Raw genomic sequence first — 19,777 nt, 5'->3', positions numbered from 1 at the left:
ACAGGCAGGATGATAGCTGGCCCTCCCAGGACGGAGAAACCTATGAGCTCATCCTACTGCAAAAAGGGTCAAGCAGGCCAACCTGGGCCCATGAACAAGCCTTAGTCATCAGTGAGAAATGGTGACGCCAGAGACAACACAATGTCTGCCACTTGGATTTGACCCCAGACCAGCTCTAAATGTGCAAAGGCACTAAGCAAGTCACTTGATCATGCTCACACACTAGGCAGCACAGCTTAGAGCCCAGGTTTTGAGGTCACCAGAGATGGGGTCTAAGTCACAGCTCCACTTCCTAGATAACCGTGACGTCTGTAAACTAACTTCTATTTCCTGACCTGTGAAGGAGAGATGGAATATTAACCTGCCAAGTTGCTGTGAAGATTAAATGCACCTGCACCAGAAACCACTCAATGAAGGATGGTGGCCTTCATCATCAAAGCCAACGCTAATAGAATACAGTTGACCCTGTAACACAGAGTGGGTGTTGGGGCGCCAATTCCTGAAGAGTGGAAAATCCATGTATAACTTCTTACTCCCCCAAAACTTAACTACTAATAGCCACCTGTTGACTGAAAGCCTTACCCATAACACATATAGTGGATTAGCACGTATTTTATACGTTGTATGGATTGTATACTACATTCTTACAATAAAGTAAGCTATAGGAAAAATATTAAGAAGATCACAAGAAAGAAAAAATAAATACATTTTCAGTACTCTACTGTATTTACTTAAGAAAACCCACATATATGCGGTCCACACAGTTCAAATCCGTGTTGTTCAACGGTCAACAATAGCTCATTGATAAAGTTTCTTCCAATTCTAAGAGTCCTTAACAGTTTTGGGATTATAATGTTGATTTCTAGAACAACAAAACTGAATGATAAAATCAATGCAATTAGATTACCTGGATAAAAGTTAAGGGGCATATTATCTCCCCAGGCAAATAATATATTCTATGTTAATAAAAAAAAAAAGAAAATTTAAAAAAATTAGGTGGCATATTATAATGGCCTAAAGATTACTACGTTTATCTCAAAAAGGTTTGAGAATGGTAAGAAGTATTTCAGGACCATACCCACACAGCTCACCACCATCTCCCACTGTTGGGATCAAAGGAGTTTGCTTTCTACAGTTTATAAGTTTGTGGATCTAAACCAAACCCACATTCTGCTCTGGGAATGCATGTTTAGGACAGACATGAATCACAGCCCTGGGCTCTCTCTTTGTCTTAGAATATTTTCCATGAAAGTATTCTTTTCACTTTGTTGAAGGACAGGATGTTCTAAATCAGTGAATCACTTTTATTTATAAAATAGAATGGATGAGGTGACATCAATGAAAATGGCAGAATAAGGATCTTGAAAAATCTGCTCTCCACAAAAGCAATGAGAACAAAGGCAAAAACTGTCAGAACCAACTGGCTTGTGCTATTTCACATTCCAGGCTGCTTGTCCTGGAAGCCTAACCTGAACTAAAATCAAATTATTTTTGACTGAGTCCATCCTTACTCATAGTAAACAAATCATTATTAACTCACAGCATTCATTTAAAACCTATATTTCAAGGGAGACAGAGTTATTACCCAGTGACAAAAAATCCAGGTGTCTTGACTGCTTGCTGCCAAAGTCAACTATTTCCATTCCTCCCATTAAATAAGAAAAGTAGAACTAGCCACCTCCCATTCTGTACACACACAGAGCCAAGAGAAGAGACAATGGCCGACAGAGAGAACACACTGGGCGAAGACGTGAAGCACCCTGGAGAAATGGGACCTGATATGGCTCAGTGGAGACAGCTGAACTGCCAAGGGAGCAGGCTGATATGCTCCACAGAACCCAAGAGAAGGTCAGGAATTTTAGGCATGAGGCCCCTGTGAGGTGGGAATGTAAGGTGGAGAACTGGTAGACCTCCTCTCTCCAGGTCCCTCCACCTCCCCAGCTTCCTGCATCCTAAGCGGGGCAGGGGGTGCATTTCTGGGGCAATTGCACCAGACAACTGGATGCAGGAGTCCCAGGTACGCTGAGGGTAGGAGCCTTTACCAAAAACAGGAATTAAGTTAACTTCTCCACACACCAAACGGTGAGACCCCCGCCCCCCCCCCCCCCAGCCTTTTCCCTGACTCAGCTTCCAGAACACTGGCAACTGGCCTATACGCCAAGCCCTGGCCTATATGCCAAGCCCTGGCCTATACCCCAAGCCAGAGGCCGAAGAGTCATTTTGAAGCTACTGACATGTGCAAAAGAAAAGGCCCAGGGGATACCCAAAGGAAAAACCATGTCCTCCTCCCATCAATCCACTGTGAAATACACTGGACATAATCCCCATCTGCATCAGCGTCCTGTGCCCCCAGCTTCTAGGGAGGGCCACCTTCCTAGGCTTGTGGTCGCATCACTCCAACATCTGCCTCTGTGACCACACTGCCTTCTCCCCCTTCTCAAACCTCACCCTGCCTCCCTTTTATAAGGACACTTGTGAGTGCATCTAGGACCCACCGGAGAATCCAGAACCATCTCCCCATCTCAGGATCCTTCATGTCAGCAGGGCGGTCTCTGCCACATAAAGTAACATTCACAGGTTCTAAAAATTAGGACATGGCCACATTTTTGGGGCCATTATTCAACCCAGCACACCACCCACATACAAAAAGTTTTCAGTCAGCCTTTCAGTTTCTCACATTTGATTGTGGGATCAAAATTTTTTCACCTTTGTTGGCTATCTGAACTTCTTGTTACATGAATGGTCCACTTCTGGCCTTCATCTGTTTTACTTTTCTTTTGAAGTTTTTCCTCTAGATTGTTAAGAGAAGTTTAAATAAGGCCATTAGCCCTTTATCTGCTGGATATGTTGAAAATAAGTGTTCCGAATTAGCCTTGTTTACAGTTTGTCTTCTGATATACAGGAAATGTTAAATGTTGTGTGGTTAAATCAAATACTTCTTCTTTGCAGTTCACCCACTGTCCTGATCTCAGAAAATCTGCCTTACCCTAAAATTAGACATAGACTAATATATTTTCTTCTGGTTTTATGCTTCATTTAATTCTTTTATCAATATGAAATTTACTTCATTATGTGGTAGGAAGAATCGAACTTAATTTCTAAGTTATTTAACCAATTGCTCAGCAAAAAATATTCTCTTCCTTTCCTTACTGATTTGTCATACCATCTTTATCAAATACAAAAATCCTATATAGTCTAGGGTCTGTTTCTGAATTCGGTTATCTAAATTCCTCTTTCAGATGTTCACCGTATATCTTTGTCTCCCTGGGATTTTAGCTACAAATAGGTAACTCAAGCCATCAAACCACCCCAAAGTAATTTCATATTGCTTTAGTCCTTCAAAATATGTATATAATTATTTATTTTTTTGGCATTCTACTAGTTAATTATCTAAGGGAGTACATATTTACCAAAACACATGGCCATATATTTGGAAATCTGTAGAAACAGGAAGGCATTTTCACATTTTTGAAAGAAACCAGAGATACTTTTCCTTTTTGCTGTAAATGCAATGATCTATTGAACATCTCTGATGATTTTACTAATTAATTAAATGAATAACTACCATGTGCCAGCCATTTTTCTAGGTGTTATGTATACAGGACAAAAACAGACAAAAGTCTCCTCCTACCTGAAGCTTACATTGTGGGAGGAGACAGATAAAACAGGATAGATTAATGTCTGAGAGTAGTGTATCATATAGTGATGAACAAGATGGAGAAAAATAAACCAAGGAAGGGGGAACAGGAAATTCTGAACAGGTGACTGTTGGTGACTTCACTGAGAAGGGGATATGAGTCAAGACCTACAGAAAGGGAAAGAGCTTTTACTTTTCTTCTATACCTTGACACAAATGGGTTCTTTACTTTGAAGTTCCTGGTATATCTTCAGATATACTTTAAGTATATCTTAAATCAATTACATTAATCATTCATTGCTTATCTACTAAAATGATCAAAACGTTAATCTTGATATGTCAAAATGAACCACTGCATATTTTAAACATCAAATTCATCATGTTTTAATTGTCTGCAATATACTTACAGGAGTGAAGCAGCCTGTTGGAAATCTTTGAACTGTAGAACGAAATACGAAGCTCCTATGTGGAAAAAAAAGAAAAAAAGATGTTCTAAATCTATTTTTTAATATGGGAACATTGTTAATTTATTTCCTGTCTCTCACTAAATATTTGAAAATGCTAATCTAGAGATGATGGGCATAAATAAGGTTTAAAAGCCATTAGTATTGGTTAAATATATAAATTAAAAGGCAAGAGTGAAATTATTAAAAGCAACTTAATAGGTATATAGTTACCTGGAAGCGTGCTTGGGAACCAGTGCAGGAAGTAGATCGTCTTGCCCTGGTGAGAGCTTAACTGACTGCAGAGAATGGACGAGGACACCAAAAATAGATTAATACAGGTCTTAAGCTCACTTTATCTTATTACCTGTCATTTGTAATCCTTTATTTTATGACCATACAGTGTTCTGTCATTTATTCTCAACCTTAATAGTGGGAAAAGTTCATTTTCAAAGATGAAACCTGAAAACATTCAACAAATAGTCCTTCTTCATGGTAAACTTTATGATAGTGGGCCTGAGAGGGTGCATAGAAGAATTCTGTAAAATTGATCATATTTTAAATGTACTAGACCTAACAAATCCATTCAACTACCATTTGTTGAGCCTGCTATGTGGGTAGAGCACTGCTAGGTGTGGTGGGGAACATAAGGGTAAGGGAGATATGGCTCCTGGCCAGTAGGAGTGTGAAAGCACATACATAACAATTTTTTTTTAAGATTTTATTTATTTATTTGATAGAGCAATGAAGAGAGAGCACAAGTAGGCAGAGCGGCAGACAGAGGGAGAGGGAGAAGCAGGCTCTCCACTGAACAGGGAGCCCAACGTGGGGCTTGATCCCTGGGCCCTGGGGATCGATTAACTGACTGAGCCACCCAGGTGCCCCTATGTAAATAATTCTAATATAAAATACTATAAATAAAATGATAAAAGACAAATTGGAGACTTGGGAGTTGGGAGAGATTAAAACCAACTAATGACCCACACCTAATCTCACATACTCAGCGGTGAAAAACTAAAAGATTTTCCTCTAAAGTCAGGAGCAGGACAAGGGTGTTCACTCTTTCCATTCCTATTCAACATAGTATTGGAAGCCCTAACCAGAATAATTAGGCAAGAAAAAGAAATAACAACCTTAGTGTCCACTGATGGAGGAGTGGGTAATGAATATATACATCTGATAAAAATGCTATATATGTGTGTGATCCTATGTATGATCATACTTGTGCGTGTGTTTGTGTGTGTGTATCAAAGGAATATTATTCAACTGTGAAAAAAGAAATCCTGCCATTTGCAACAACAGGGTTGAAACTGGAGCACATTTTGCCAAGTGCATTAAGGCAGAGAAAGACATACTGTTTTGTATCACTCATATGTGGGCTCTAACGATCGTACCTCAATAAAGCCAGGGGTTGGGGCGGGATAATTAAATAAATAAATCCACCCTAGTGGTTTAAAGATGGCAAAGACTGAAATTTGATTGGGGTTTCAGGGAAGGCAGAACTTCCTCGAAGCGGCCATGGAGGACACTTTAAGGAGGAATGTTGCAAAAGAGACTGTCTGTCCATTGCCAAGCTTGTTGCAAAGTACCTGGGAAGCTCCGTCGTCTCTGGATCTACAGGTATTAACCCAGGAGTATGTGACTGAAGGGAGTGTCAGGAAGTGGTATGCACAGAGAGGGGTGTGTGACAGAGAGGAGAAAGAGAGGGAAGGAGAACTAGGAGCCAGGGGAAAGAAGACTGACCCAATCTCCAGAAATACCTAGGTTGAAGGAGCTGGCAAGAAGGACTTGTGTTACAAAATCCTGGAAAGAAGCCTCCTGGAAGTGAACAATCTCCCCCACCCCTATTATTTTAAAACCAGGTTTAGAAATACAAGGCTGCCTCTGCTGAAAATGAGGCATCCAAACCCTGGCATAATCTGCTACAAGGAAGTTCAGCTGTTATATTTTGTCCCACAGCTGTCTTTCATATATTAATACCGTTTTGATTGCAGGGGCAGCTTTTTGTGGCTACAGTGATAATATCAGTAAATACAGATTTTATGATGAAATACATACGTTGTCCTGATGCACCTGTGCCTTGTTAATTGTTCACTGGACATAATAAACACCAAGGAAACATGAGTTTGTTTGTTTGTTTAATCATACCATGGGAGCACAGGAATGTATTTTAAGCCAGCGCTTTCTTTGGGGTCATAGCATTTCAGTTCAGGTCACTATCTCAGAGTCCTAAGAAGGAGTCCAACCACAGGCTCCACGCTCAGTGAGGAGTCAGCTTGAGATTCTTTCTCCCTCTGCCCCTCCCCCTGCTGGCACACTCACGCTCTTCCTCTAAAACAGATAAATAAATCTTTTTAAAAATACACAATGAGTTGTTCCATCTACATTTTGCATTTCATTATCCTAACATTTAAGTCTCTAGTTCCCTATAATATTATTTGTCAGCCCCTCTTTGGGCACAAGTTTTCTCTCCTTGGATATTTTGTCAATGCAAAACCATTCTGTTGAAAATTCCACCAGCCATTATTTTTACCATGCAATGCTTTTCAAATTAACGTGTCTTCAAAGACATCATCTTCACAGCTATAAACACAGCTAACAACGATCAATGAATCACCATATTTTCTCAACATTAGTCGGCTCAAGTCATGATCCCAGGGCTGCAAGATCAAGCCCTACATCGAGCTCTCTGCTTAGCAGAGAGTCTGCTTGGGATTCTCTCTCTACCTCCCCACCTCCATTCTCTCTCTCTCTAAAATAAAAATAAATAAATCTTTTTAAAAATTAAAATAAAATAGGGGCACCTAGGTGGCTTAGTCGGTTAAGGGTCTGCCTTTAGCTCAGGTTATGATCCCAGAGTCCTGGGATTAAGCCCTGTGTTGGGCATCCTGCTCAGTGGGAATCTGTTTCTCCCTCTCTTTCACCCTCTGACCCTCTCCCCTGCTGTGCCCTTGCTCACTCTCTATGTCTCTCTCAAATGAATAAATTTAAAAAAAAATTTTAAATAATAAAAAATTCAAAAATAAAATGGATACTTTGGCTCATTTCTTCCCTTTGGCTCATTTTCTAAGTTAATAGGGGTGCCTTTCCAGCCTGACAATCCCCCTTTGACCTGAGAGTTGGAAGAGGCGGAATCGCCAAATTTGTTTCCTTTTATGTGAGCTTCATCTTCCAAGGCAAAAGCCTGGACAGAAGTTTGAAGCAATTTAAAAATTTTGTTTCTGATTTTCATGGACATGTTCCCAACCTATGAAGTAAATAAGATAAGTTTTAAAATGGAAAATGTAATGAGATAAAATAGAAAAAATGTTGGAAAAAATTTTGATTTCTTTACAAATGAGCATGATTGGAAAGAATATTACTTGCTTGCATTCAAAGTCTACAGAAAGAACAAAATAATGGGAAGTCTCCTTGTGCCCTATGTAACCCTTACTTCTCAAATGGAAATCACTGTTAATGATTGCTTAAATAACTCTCAAGAAAGGAAGCATTTAATATCATATATAGGTATATCTGTTTTCATTCATACAAATGAATTACACTATAAATATTGGTTGCTTGAGTATTTTATTAATATGTATCTTGGAGATGTTTCCATATCAACACATAGATTCACCTCACTATTTTTATTTATTTTAATTTTTTCTTAAGATTTTATTTATTTGACACATAGAGAGAGATCACAGGTAGGCAGAGAGGCAGGGAGAGAGGGGAAGCAGGTTCCCCACCAAGCAGAGAGCCCAATTCGGGGCTCGACCCCAGGACCCTGAGATCATGACTTGAGCCGAAGGCAGAGACTTAACCCACTGAGCCACCCAGGCACCGATTTATATGCATTTTTAAAGAGATTTTATTTATTTATTTGTCAGAGAGAGACGGAGACACAACACAAGCAGTGAGAGCAGCAGGCAGAGGGAGAAGCAGGCTCCCCCACTGAGAAAGCAGCTTGATGTAGGACTTGATTCCAGGACCCTGGGATCATGACCCAAGCTGAAGGCAGACACTTTACCAATGGAATCTCTTACTATATGCCTTTAAAGCTGCTAGGAATTACCAAATTACCTTCTAAAATACTTGCAACAATTTGTATTATACAAAAGAGTGTGTGAGAATATGTTTCCATACCCCGTTTGCCAATAACGGGTATCATCAAACTTAAACTGTTGATCATCTGACAGGCAAAAAAAAAAAAAAAAAGTATCTAGCTGCTTTTGTTCCTTTGTAATTATTTAATTATTAGCTGAAGCCAAGCATCACTTTGTGCCTTTTTTTTTTTTTTTTAAGGAACTGGTATGTCTCTTTGTGAATTGCCAGTTCATAGCCTTTCTTCATTTTTAAGCTAGACTATCTATTTCAATTGGATTATAAGAGAACGTGACTCTATTCCAGGAAACAATATTGTACTGTACGTTAACTATCTGAAATAAAAATTAAAAAAAAAAAAAGAACATGACTCATTTTTACCCTTCAGTGTGAAAGTGTGGAAGCCGCATGGTCACTGACTCACTGGCTATAGACAGGGGCAGAGTCACTATCTTCTTCCTTTCCTGTGCATGGTCAGGAGACTGGCACAGACATAGCGGGCTTCAGGTTGTTCAGGAGCTCCCCAGCACGCTGATTTCAAGTTTATACTTTAACATTTCCCATTTCAGTCATATGATCCATGTTTTTAGTTGAAAACATAAACAGTGGATGTAAAATGGTACCAGATTTATTATATTCTGCAAGAGAGAGATGCAGGATGGCACAATTTTTCTGTAAAAGCATTTGGCAATGCATCTCTAAAGACTTAGCTGCATTCCTTTCCCCAGCTACTCCACTCTGTGACTAACAGCAGAAAATGCTGAATACATCAGGATATGTCCTTCTAGTAGAATACTATGCAGCTATTTGAGATGATGTAGAGAACACATAAGGGTGTGGAAAAGATTCACAGTATATTTCTAAGAGGAAAAAAGGTCTGGTTTCTATTAGTGGTGAGCTAGGTTATTTGGATGATGAGCTTTCTCACTGCAGACAACTACTAGAAATGAGGAATAAAATATTAAAAGCAAATAAGCAAGAGTTTTTAAAATGACAAGAAATTGCTAAGCAGAGAATAAGGAAATTTAAGAACCCCAAAGCAAGTCATAGCAAGAAGCCAGAGAGGTTAAGTGGCCAAGTTTTGCCCAGAGGATGTTTGCTGGTTCAGACTAAACTCAGCAGAAGAGCAGAGCTGCATTTTCTTATGAGGATCCAGAGGCCAAACCTTAGGCCCATCAGTGATGGTGATCTAATGGGGGTCCTACCCACAGGAATTAGAGACCTTGGAAGAGCACTTTCTGAAAGTAAGCCCTCCCATATCACCCAATGCTAAGAGTCTGTACACAGAGTTGCCTTGGTGCTAAGCAGAATTGAAAAAGGGGGAAAAAATTTACTACTGAGAGACTGTAACTATGGACTGTTCCCTTTCACAAAGTGCCATCCCTGGAGTGCCCCAAGAATGCATGAGCAGTGTATTTCAAGTGGCCTCAGATTGGCAGCTACCCCCTAAAGCAGAACCAAAAGCAAGCCTTCCCTGATGGAAAACACTTTCATTTAAGTCTTAGGGTTCATGAAAATCAGTTTTGAGGATCAGTGAACAATGTACACAGGGTCAAAGAAAATCACACATCCAAAGAAACAAATAGAGTAAGACCCAAACAGATATCAAAGAGCTGGATAATCGTTCATTCATTCCACATTCAATGCATATTAATCATCAGACACTGCTCTAAAGGCAAAGATGTAACAGTGAGTAAAAAAGATAAATACTCATGTCCTTATGAAGCTCAATGGGGGAAAACAGACAACAAATAATAAATGCAAAGTACAAGTAAATTATAAAGTATATTGATGGCTACAGATGCTAAAGAAAAAATAAGAAGGGCAGGATTCCCTCCTAAGGTCAGGAGTGTCAGGTGGTAAATTTAAATGGGGCTTATTGAGAAGGTAACACTTGAAGAAAGACCTGAAGAAGGAGACGGAGTGAGCCACGCAGATAGATGGAATAAGAGCATTCCAGAAGAAGGAAGATCCAATGCAAGGACAGGTGCAAGTGGCAAGCTCAAGCAGCAGCCAGGAGACCAGGGGCAGGAAGAGAGGGAGATGAAGCCAAGTCCCAATAAACCTGCTGACCCTGAGAACAGCCACTCAGAGGTCACACCCACTGTCACAAAGGTTCTCAATCAGGAAGGAGATGGGTTTGGTGGTTAGTTGGTTGGCTGGCTGGCTTTATTACCCCCTTCTCACTCCCAGGGAACATTTGGCAATGTCTGGAGACAGTTTGGGCTGTTACAACTGGGAGGGGGATTGCTAATGGCATCTACTTAGTTTATGGCATCTAATTATCCAGGAATGCTGCTGAACATCCTACAAAGTTCAGAACAGCCCCCACGACAAAGGACTATACCATCCAAAAATGTCAATAGTGCCAAAGTTGAGAAACCCTGACTTAGACATACAAGTGTAGAGGTCAAGAAAGCAGTTGGATACACAAGTTCGGAGCTCAAGAGAGAAGTCTGGGAAGGAGATATAAATTTGGAAATCTCCAACAATTAGATGGTGTCCAAAGCCTTGGGGCTGAATGAAATCACCAAGGAAGTGAGTGTAGATGGGGAAGAGGGTCACGGGTGCTCCTACATGAAGAAGTCAGGGAGAAGGGGCTGAAGGAGGTGAGAAGAGAGAAGAGGGAGGGCTGAGGATGAGGACTTGGGGTTTTGGAAAGAGGGGAGATGTGAGATAATGCCACTTGCAAGAGTGGCCGAGAAAACACCAGGGAAGTCTGTTCAGTGGCAGGAAAGGTGAAGAATTTAAAATGAGGCCAGTCATTCAGCAACATGGATGCAGGGACTAAGTTCCTAGAGACTTGGACTTAACCAGTGTGAAAGCCTTGCTAGACAGGTAAGATAAGCCCCCTGGGCAGGGACTGCGGGTGTGTGCATGGGGACTCTAAAGTGACAAGGACCTGAAGCTCCGCAAGGAAGGAAAACATCAGAAAGTCAGAGGCACTGAAAAAGGAGGTCAGATTCATGGATTAGGGATGGGGAGGACAGAAAAATTTGGGGAGGGGTTAGGGTGCTAGGGTGAGCGAACCAGAAGATTAGGAGAGGGTGAGAAGAATGGGTTGCCTGCAGTTGAGACTGTGGAGGGTTAAAATGATTGGTCTTGAGAAACTCTAAGGAGTGTAAAAAACAAAAAAACAACAAAGCCAAGAACCCCAACCGAACAAACAAAACAACTCTAAAGAGCGAGTGGCTGAGGCAGAGGAGAATTCAAAAAACTGAAAAGCCAGGTTGTTGGAAGATCACACACGGGTGTATTGAAATCATGACAGGCGCTTTGGAGAGAGTGGGGGCACGAAGGAGCTGAAATCATCCAGAAATGATTGGGAGAAACCCAGGGGCCACTGGAGGATGGCAACAAGGCCAAGAGATGCTCATAACACTGTAGACAGGGAGAGACACAGCCCCACATCTGCACATATGTCCTACAACAAAAACCTATTACTCCTCCAACATAAATACAGAAAGAATTATTGTAAAAATCATAGGGCCATCTCAAACATTCTTTGGAAAGAGCCAGACATAGATGAGTATACACGCATGCGCGCGCGCACACACACACACACACACACACACACAGACATCCACATCTGATCAGTCTTTGATACAGATGCTCCAGTGAGTTACATGCATCAGAATAAAGGTGTTGAAAATAGCAAAAAATTTCTTACAAATAAAAAAGCAGCACTAATGCGGGCATACAGTGAATTTTCTATTAAAAATTGTGAAACTGGAGAATATAGTTCCATATTAATAAATAACAATGTCTACTCTATCTACTTCAGATTCAAATTATTATTTCACTGAGCTTTGCGTTTAAAAAAAAAAAAAAAACACAGAATTGTGAATTTTATTGGTGAGTAAACAATGCCACATCTGAATGTCTCTCCTCCTGAGAACATTGTCGCAGATCCTTTGAAAACAGCAAATTAGGCAAACATCTAATTCTTCCATTTTCTATAGCACAATCCTTTGCGGGAAGTCGGGAGAGAGAGGAGAAAGAAACAGAAAGAGTTTGTTTTCAGGTTTTATCTACCCCTCTGGTTAAGCCAAATTCTTATGGTCTTTTAAAGCTTTAGATTTTGCCTAATACCAACCTTCTATGTTTTCTCCTTTCATCAGTGGGCCTTGACCTACCCTCAATAACCCCTAAAAGCAAGAAGAGAGGAAACAGAAGGGCAGTAAACAGTGGTGCAGAATGAGGAAGGAGGATTCTGCCCTGGGGGTGGCCAGAATGATTTCACATGTAGCATGGTTACCCGATACTGAGCCATAAAAGTCAGCATAATTTAGTGTTTGTATTCATCCACTAAAGCAAACAGGATAAGATTTACCCAATGAACATTTATCACTCTGCCCTGTTTCAAAGCCATAATTTGCAAAACAGTAGAAGGGTTTCCCTGTTAGCTATGACAGGCTCATCCTGCTGAAAATGTCTTGTCCATCTCCACAACCACAGCCCTTGCATATAATTCAACCTCCAGTGGCAATACATTTCTTCTCATGTTATCACAATATTCTGATAAAGTTGTAGGGGTTGATACTAATACTAGCTTCTTTATAAATGGGAGGCCTGGGCCTCATGGGTGGCTCGGTCAGTTAAGCATCTGCTTTTGGCTCAGGTCATGATCCCAGAGTCCTGGGGTTCGAGCCCCGCATGGGGATCCCCGCTCAGTGGGCATTCTGCTTCTCCCTCTGAGCCTCCCTTACTCATGTTTTCTTACTCTCTCCCTCTCTCTCTCTCAAATAAATAAATGAAATCTTTACTAAATGGGAGGCTTCAAGTCCCCAGTCCCAAAGGCCAAGTTATAAGTCTCTCTCTGCCAGCCTTCCACAGTGTTACGCCCCTCCCTTGAACACCTCCCTTTATACACCCCCGAACTCTGCCGCTCGTTCACAGCTGGAGGCGCTCTGGACAAGGCACCAAATTGGGCTCAGAAACTCAGTAGGTACTGCCTTACCTACCCTATCTACGTGCCTCTGAACAAGTGACTTAGTATCTACTCACTATGGTTTTCACATAAAAAATAGGGGTAACATCTGTTCTGCCTATTTCAGAATGCTGGGGAAGAACAACTATGAGAATACGTGGGGAAACTCACAGTAAGCTATTAAGAGCCACATAAATGTCATGTATTATTCAAGGTCCGGCTTGGGTCCTACTTAATCTCGGGAGCCTTCCAGCTTTTCAACTCAGCCTACACTGAATACCCCTGGCATTTCCTGCCATGCTATTTATCTTAGCACTTGATATATTTGTTCTTGTATTCTTACTCAAATACTCCCCAGTCAGGAACATCTTCTCTGCACAGAACCTAGCCCAGGACTGGAAGCACAGCAGTGCTCTTATTTCCAGTGTTATGAATGAACTGGCAGAGCAGAGCGTAGAATGTGACCTTCCTGGTACCGCAGGGCTCACTTCTACAAGACATTTTTAAAAAGCTTTCCCTATGGTATCTGGTTATATTCACACTCTAATTAAAGGGCACTACTTACTGGAAAAATTTTCTCTTTAGAAGAAGAGGGTACACTGTATGAACTGCCTGAGGAAATAGAAGTATGGCCCAAGCACAGATAAGTTTCCAGAAGCTCCCCCAAGTCAGGGGAATCCCTCCAAGAGTGCCTGGAGAGGGAACAGTTTTTCCCAGGTATTCTCAGGTTAAGGAGGCCTCACAGGGGAAAATCATGCTGGACGTGACGTACTTGCAAATCAGGAAGCCCTTGTTTGATTTCTGTAGGCAATAAGGCATCCTATAGGTTTTCAATTTCCCCTGGGGAAGAGGCACTCAAAGTTCATAGGATATTCTCCTCAGGGGCTACTGGTAGCTTTTCCACAAAAACCCAGCTGCTAGGAACACCTTACCTGATCTTTGTAAACTGGCGTGCTGGCACTTGACCTTGGTTTGTCTTTAAATGAGTATGAGGCCAGCTGCTTCTTTAACAAGTCCAAGAAGTCAGGAGGTGCGTACAGGGGAAGGTCATTTAGTACCAGATTGTTTCTTTGCACAAGAGGTGGTCTTTTCCTTCCTTCGTTTTTAAAATTGTAGGTTGCTATCACTGGATTTAATAGGGATTCTTCAATGAAAGTTTTCAAGTGGTAAGTGCCAGGGATAGGAGTATTCTGTGGAAAATTGACATCATTTTTCAGATCAGTGTGCAAACTGGTAACAGCTCCTAAAACAGCATTCTTCGAAGGGTCACTCTTAAGAAGCATTACTTGCTGTTTTAAGGTTTAATAAAATTTTATCAAATATAGTAAACACTCCTGACAACCCTATTTCAAGAGAATCATGATTCCTTTCTGAGACAGTTGCTGGATGATAGCAAATGGGTTGCGGCCATAGTTGGAAGTTATTAACTTTTTAAAAAGTAACTTCAGAGATACAAAACCTTGATATGCAATTGGGCTATAAATGTCAGGTCTCTCTTGAGACCACTCAGGATAGTTTCTTGACTAAAAAAAAAAAAGTTAGCCTACTTCTGCTGGGTGGGTACTACATGTTTCTCTCTAGCCCTCAAATGAGAAGCTGAAAAATAAGAACATGAGACTGAGGAGGAGCTGGCAGAACACGTGGTTTCATCAGCCCAATAGGAGGTTTGGTACTTTCACAGCACAGCCACAGTGTGGCTGCATGGCCGGACCTACGAGTTTAGTCCCTGCTGCTTTTGTGGCCGAATTTCCACTTAGCACCTGGCTTGGTTCTACCATTAAAATAAGTTCCATTTCAAAAAAGTTTTGGCCCAGGGGCCCCTCTCTTATGAAGGGTCTGGACAGGAAATACTTCTACAATATGGAAATGCTATCTCTTGCATAGGGGATCCTCTGGTCTTTTTTTCATCTATTACCACCTTGCTTTCCTAAGTTGACCATCTTAACAGAACTTCTCACAAACTCGATACCATCTAAGATAAAAACTGAAACTCAAACCCCTTTTATAGAATGGAGGCGTTTTCTTGTGTAAGCTCACAAAGATCATAAACTAGATTGATCTTATCTAGATATCCTGTAAAATACCTAGATTCCTGGAGTTGTTTTATTTTGTCCTGCATCCAAATTTTAAAGTTAGTTTCTCAGTCAGATGCTGGTACTAAAAATTATAAATAGGGGGGTGCCTGGGTGGGTCAGTCATTAAGCAACTGCCTTGGGTTCAGGTCATGAGGTCCTGGGATCGAGCCCCGCATGGAGTTCCCTGCTCAGTGGGAAGACTGCTTCTCCCTTTCCCTCTCCCCCAGCTTGTGTTCCCTCTCTCACTGTCTCTCTCCCTGTCAAACAAATAAATAAAATCTTTTTTAAAAATTAAATAAATAGATAAATAAAATTGTAAATAGGAAATAAGGTCCACTGTTTTCTTACAATTCTTAGTGACTTAAAATTTAAGGCTGATTAAACTATCAATGGAAATATGAATAGAAAGAATAAAAACACACATACTGTTAATGCTATTCTCCACCATCCTTCTCTTTCAACAGATGATGTCTTTCGCACTGGTTTCTATTAACAAACATAAAATGTGCTTACTCATTTGAGAGGTGATCCATGATAGTTAATTATAAATATATTTTATAAAACATTTGCTTGACGAAATCAATACCTGTGTCAAATTGGTCAGCCTGAATTAAAATAAAACTACATAATGATAAATTTTGCCTGTCATATTTCCTTAAATTGCTATTTTATGACTTGAAGTGCTTCTAAGTTCCCATCTAAATTCCCTTTGGAATTAAACAGCCTCATCTCAAAAGACATGTCATAAGGAAAATTAGATGTGACAAAAAAATTTGGTGTTCTTACGAAGGAAAGAGTCATGTAATTGACCAAAATTGTATCATAATAGATTTACGGTTAAGGTTATTGGGCTGGAAGTTCAAGGTGAAAGTGCATAGTCATCAAATTAACGTGATATTGGGATACAAATTCCTAGTGATAGGGCAAATGTTGAAAACTGCCCTTTCCTGTTTTTATACACACTATCAAACATGTGTAATACAAATATGATACAGCTAGTTCTCTCAGCTTGTCTAGCCAGATGTGACACTAAAGAGGCAGAATGACAGAGAAGCCAGATCACCTTGGGCTTGAACTTGAGCTCTGTCACTTACTAACTAGGAGCACTAGGTAAGTTACTTAACCCTTGCGAGCCTCAACTCCCTCTTAGAAGTATAAAAATAAGGCATAAGAAGGTTGGCATGAGAATAAGTCATTATACATTTAAAGACTTGGATCCAAACCCGGTGCTCAATAAATGGTTCCCTTTATTTTTAGCACCTCACCTGCCCAGTTAAAAAGCAGATGATTTTCGTATTGCTCAGTTTCCAAGGACGCTCTTGGTTTCCACCTTAGGTACCTTATACCTATTTATTATTATCCCACATTTGTTTCAGCTTCACCACCAACAGAACACAGTCGTATAGTTTTTTCCTTTTGTACTACTTTCACTAGGGTAAAGTCATTAAAACAATAAATTGTACTTCCATTTATAATGCTTTTGTTATTACTATAAAATGTTATTTTGAGCAACAATGCATTAGAAATAATAATCACTAAAACTGATATAATTCATTCTTCCTTTTTAGCAACTTATACCCACTCTACTTATGAGTATCTCTGGGCTTTAGTTTTACTATGAAATGTGCATTTCTCTAAAAAACAAAACAAAACAAAACAAAACCCACTGTTTCTTACACAGTGCTAAGTCTGAATTTTTCCCTATATGTTCCCTTTATTAGATTTATGTTGAATCTTCTCTGTCGCACATTTACAGTCACAGAAATCAAACTTTCTCAGGCAGGTCAAGACAAGTCTCCCACCTCTACCGGGGACCAGGAAAATGAAGTGGGAAGAAGGGAGAAGTAAACAGTACTTCTAAAGGAAGGTCAATGGCAGCTGCTGTTTTGTTTTGCCCAAGGCAAGCCAGCTAAACTCCACCCACTCTTCACCGCAAATTCATCTTAGGGCTGAAGCACTTTACAAAAGATAGGCTAAACATCTCTTGCCCAAACATATTTAAAAACTAAACGAAGGTAGTTTAAGATATTTTATAAATACTAAAATACCAGACAGGGCACAAATGTGTGCGTTCCGCTACGTTAAAACCCATCCTCTGGGCAGAGGGGGAAATGAAAGCAGTTGTCCAGAGCAGTTGGTAGTATGGAAGAAGTAAAGGAAATACAGAAAATAAAGGGTGAATGGAAGGAGGAGGAGAGCAAGGGGAGAGGAAATAAAACCAAGTACACTCAGATAAAGATCAGGACCACTGGACCGCTGGGTAGGAGAGGTGTGAAGCAAACCAAGGGGCGCCAAGGCCCAGCGTTAGGGAGACGAGAGAGTTCGGCCACCGGAGCCGAGGGCGGGGCGGGGGGGGCATGGCAGTCGGTATTCGGGGCCGCGGGAAGTCCGTCTGTACGGTGGAGGTGACTACCATACTGCCAGGTGCTATGTCTTCCCTTAGAGAAATTGGAGGTGATGGCGATGATTGGCTGATCCATTGAGGCCTCCTCGCTCCGTCAGCGTCTGGTTGCCAGGAGGCGCCTGGGGCCCTAGGCTCCCGAGCGTGCGCAGGGGACCCGCCAGCTTTGTGTCCGGTGGTGTGGAGGGGAGGCGGGCGCACCGAGGCCCCGTGCCTTGCCGCGTGCACAGGAAATCGCTCCCCGGGTCACGCACACGTGCGGTGAGGGAGGCGCAGCAGAGCCCTGGGTGGGTCGCTGCCACAAGGGAGGCTTATAAAAGACGGTTTGTGGGAGCCTGAGAGTACCACAATCCCCACGGGCCTTTTCCAAATTACTCACACCCCCCAAGCTGGGAGACAGTGTTTTGTAGGCGTACTTCGCTTTAGCGCCAAAAATCAGCCCTAGCACCCACTTTCTAAGGCGGTTTCTAAGCTCCTCCGGATGGAAATTTTGGGGGTGTCTCTTTTCCTGCCTCTGGCGTTAGGAGCACTAGACACAGCGGGCTTCCATAGCTGTGAAACGCAAGGCCACCCCTTTTTCCTGATAGTCCTTTTCACTTTCAAGCTTTTAGCTGTAGCTTCTCAACCTTTACATAAACATTCTCATCTTTAGAAACAGACCCACCCGTCAATGCTAATAATCCCACTTTATGGAGTACCTGCGGTTTTCTAAATACTTATATAGAGTAATCTAATTTAATCCTCACAACACTGCAAGGGGAGTAATTCCATTTTATGGGTGAGGAAAGAGGCTTCCTTGGACAGTTTAGCATAGATAGTTGACTGGACATCACATAGAAGTGGCAGAGGCAGAGTCCAAATCCAGGTTTTGCTCCAGCACCCCATTGTCCACTATACGGTAAGGTTTCTCCTTCCTTTCACAAGTTTCAAAAGTAGACTCCATTCTTTCAACTCCCATACTTTCCTAAAGACATCATTTTTTTTTTTTTAAGATTTTATTTATTTATTTGACAGAGATCACAAGTAGGCAGAGAGGCAGGCAGAGAGAGGAGGAAGCAGGCTCCCTGCTGAGCAGAGCCCGATGCCGGACTCGATCCCAGGACCCTGAGATCATGACCTGAGCCGAAGGCAGCGGCTTAACCCACTGAGCCACCCAGGAACCCTCCCAAAGACATCTTAATCTCACACGTGTACACACTTTCTATTCAAACTGCTCTTGGTAAACTAGCCAGTGATCCGATCATCAAATTCAACGCGGATTCTTCCAACTATCTTGACCCCTTTTGTCACTGCTGTATTGATTACTCCACTCCCTCAGTCCTGAATCCCTCTCCTCCACTACCAGGGTTTGACCACTCCCTGCTGTGATTTATTGTTTGTCTATAAATGTGATAATAAACCACTATCTACCCACACAGGGTGATTATGAAGACCAACCTGAGTGAAATGTTTGGAACCATGTCTGGCACAAAGTATTAACTACAATCATTCCCTTTGGAACAAAAAGCAAAATTCACAATCCAATTTAATCTCCTTTCCCTCATTAAAACCTCACACTCTGATGTATACTTGGAAACCCCAAACATGCCATCTTCACGCTTTTGTGTGCCCTTATGCTAAAATGCTATTTCCTTCTTCGACAGCCTGGCAAACTCAAAAGGCAACTCCTCTGAGAAATCCTCCCTGGCCTAATTAATCCCTTGTAGCCCAAAGGACCCTATGCCAATCTTTACGGGAGGATTCATTTTGACCAATGGTTTCTCCCCTAATTTTTAAACACTTCCCAAACCAGGTTTTTGTCTTAATTCTGAGTTCTCTGAACACAGGAGGGATTAAAATATTTGGATAAATGACTAGTTTAGAGGATGGACTAGCACACTGGTTTTCAAAAATTAATGTGCATACAAAACATTTGGGGATCTTACGAAAATACAGATTCAGATTCTGAGGCAGGGCCCAAGATTCTGTAGGTGATTTTTTTTTTTTTAGTGAGAGACTACTCAAAAGGGAAAGGCTACTCCCATTTCATTTCTCTTAGTGGGATTCTAAATTCAACATATGAAAATACGAGGGGAAAAAAACAACCAGACACCAAGTTTGAAATCACAACTGAAATTATAAGGCCAAGAGGCTAATAACCAGTTTCCACAAATGTATGAGATTCAATCAAGTCACTGTTCCTGATTTCACTTTCTTATTTTGGCTGAG

At 41.2% G+C, this 19,777-nt stretch overlaps 1 protein-coding gene across 1 annotated transcript in view; it reads right to left on the bottom strand.

The window, feature by feature from the left end:
* The window catches only part of STPG4 (sperm-tail PG-rich repeat containing 4), a 39,335-nt gene extending 20,773 nt beyond the window's left edge, over positions 1-18,562 (bottom strand). The window contains 6 exon segments of the mRNA XM_059134544.1: positions 4,045-4,099; positions 4,315-4,379; positions 14,026-14,283; positions 15,595-15,654; positions 17,582-17,614; positions 17,616-18,562. Coding sequence (XP_058990527.1) covers positions 4,045-4,099; positions 4,315-4,379; positions 14,026-14,283; positions 15,595-15,654; positions 17,582-17,614; positions 17,616-17,648 — 504 coding nt within the window. The 5' untranslated portion in view covers positions 17,649-18,562.
* Positions 18,563-19,777: the final 1,215 nt, after the last annotated feature.

The sequence above is a fragment of the Mustela lutreola genome, chromosome 9 (assembly GCF_030435805.1).
Source record: "Mustela lutreola isolate mMusLut2 chromosome 9, mMusLut2.pri, whole genome shotgun sequence".
In the NCBI taxonomy this organism is placed as follows: domain Eukaryota; kingdom Metazoa; phylum Chordata; class Mammalia; order Carnivora; family Mustelidae; genus Mustela; species Mustela lutreola.
This window is presented reverse-complemented; position numbering and strand designations above follow the sequence as displayed.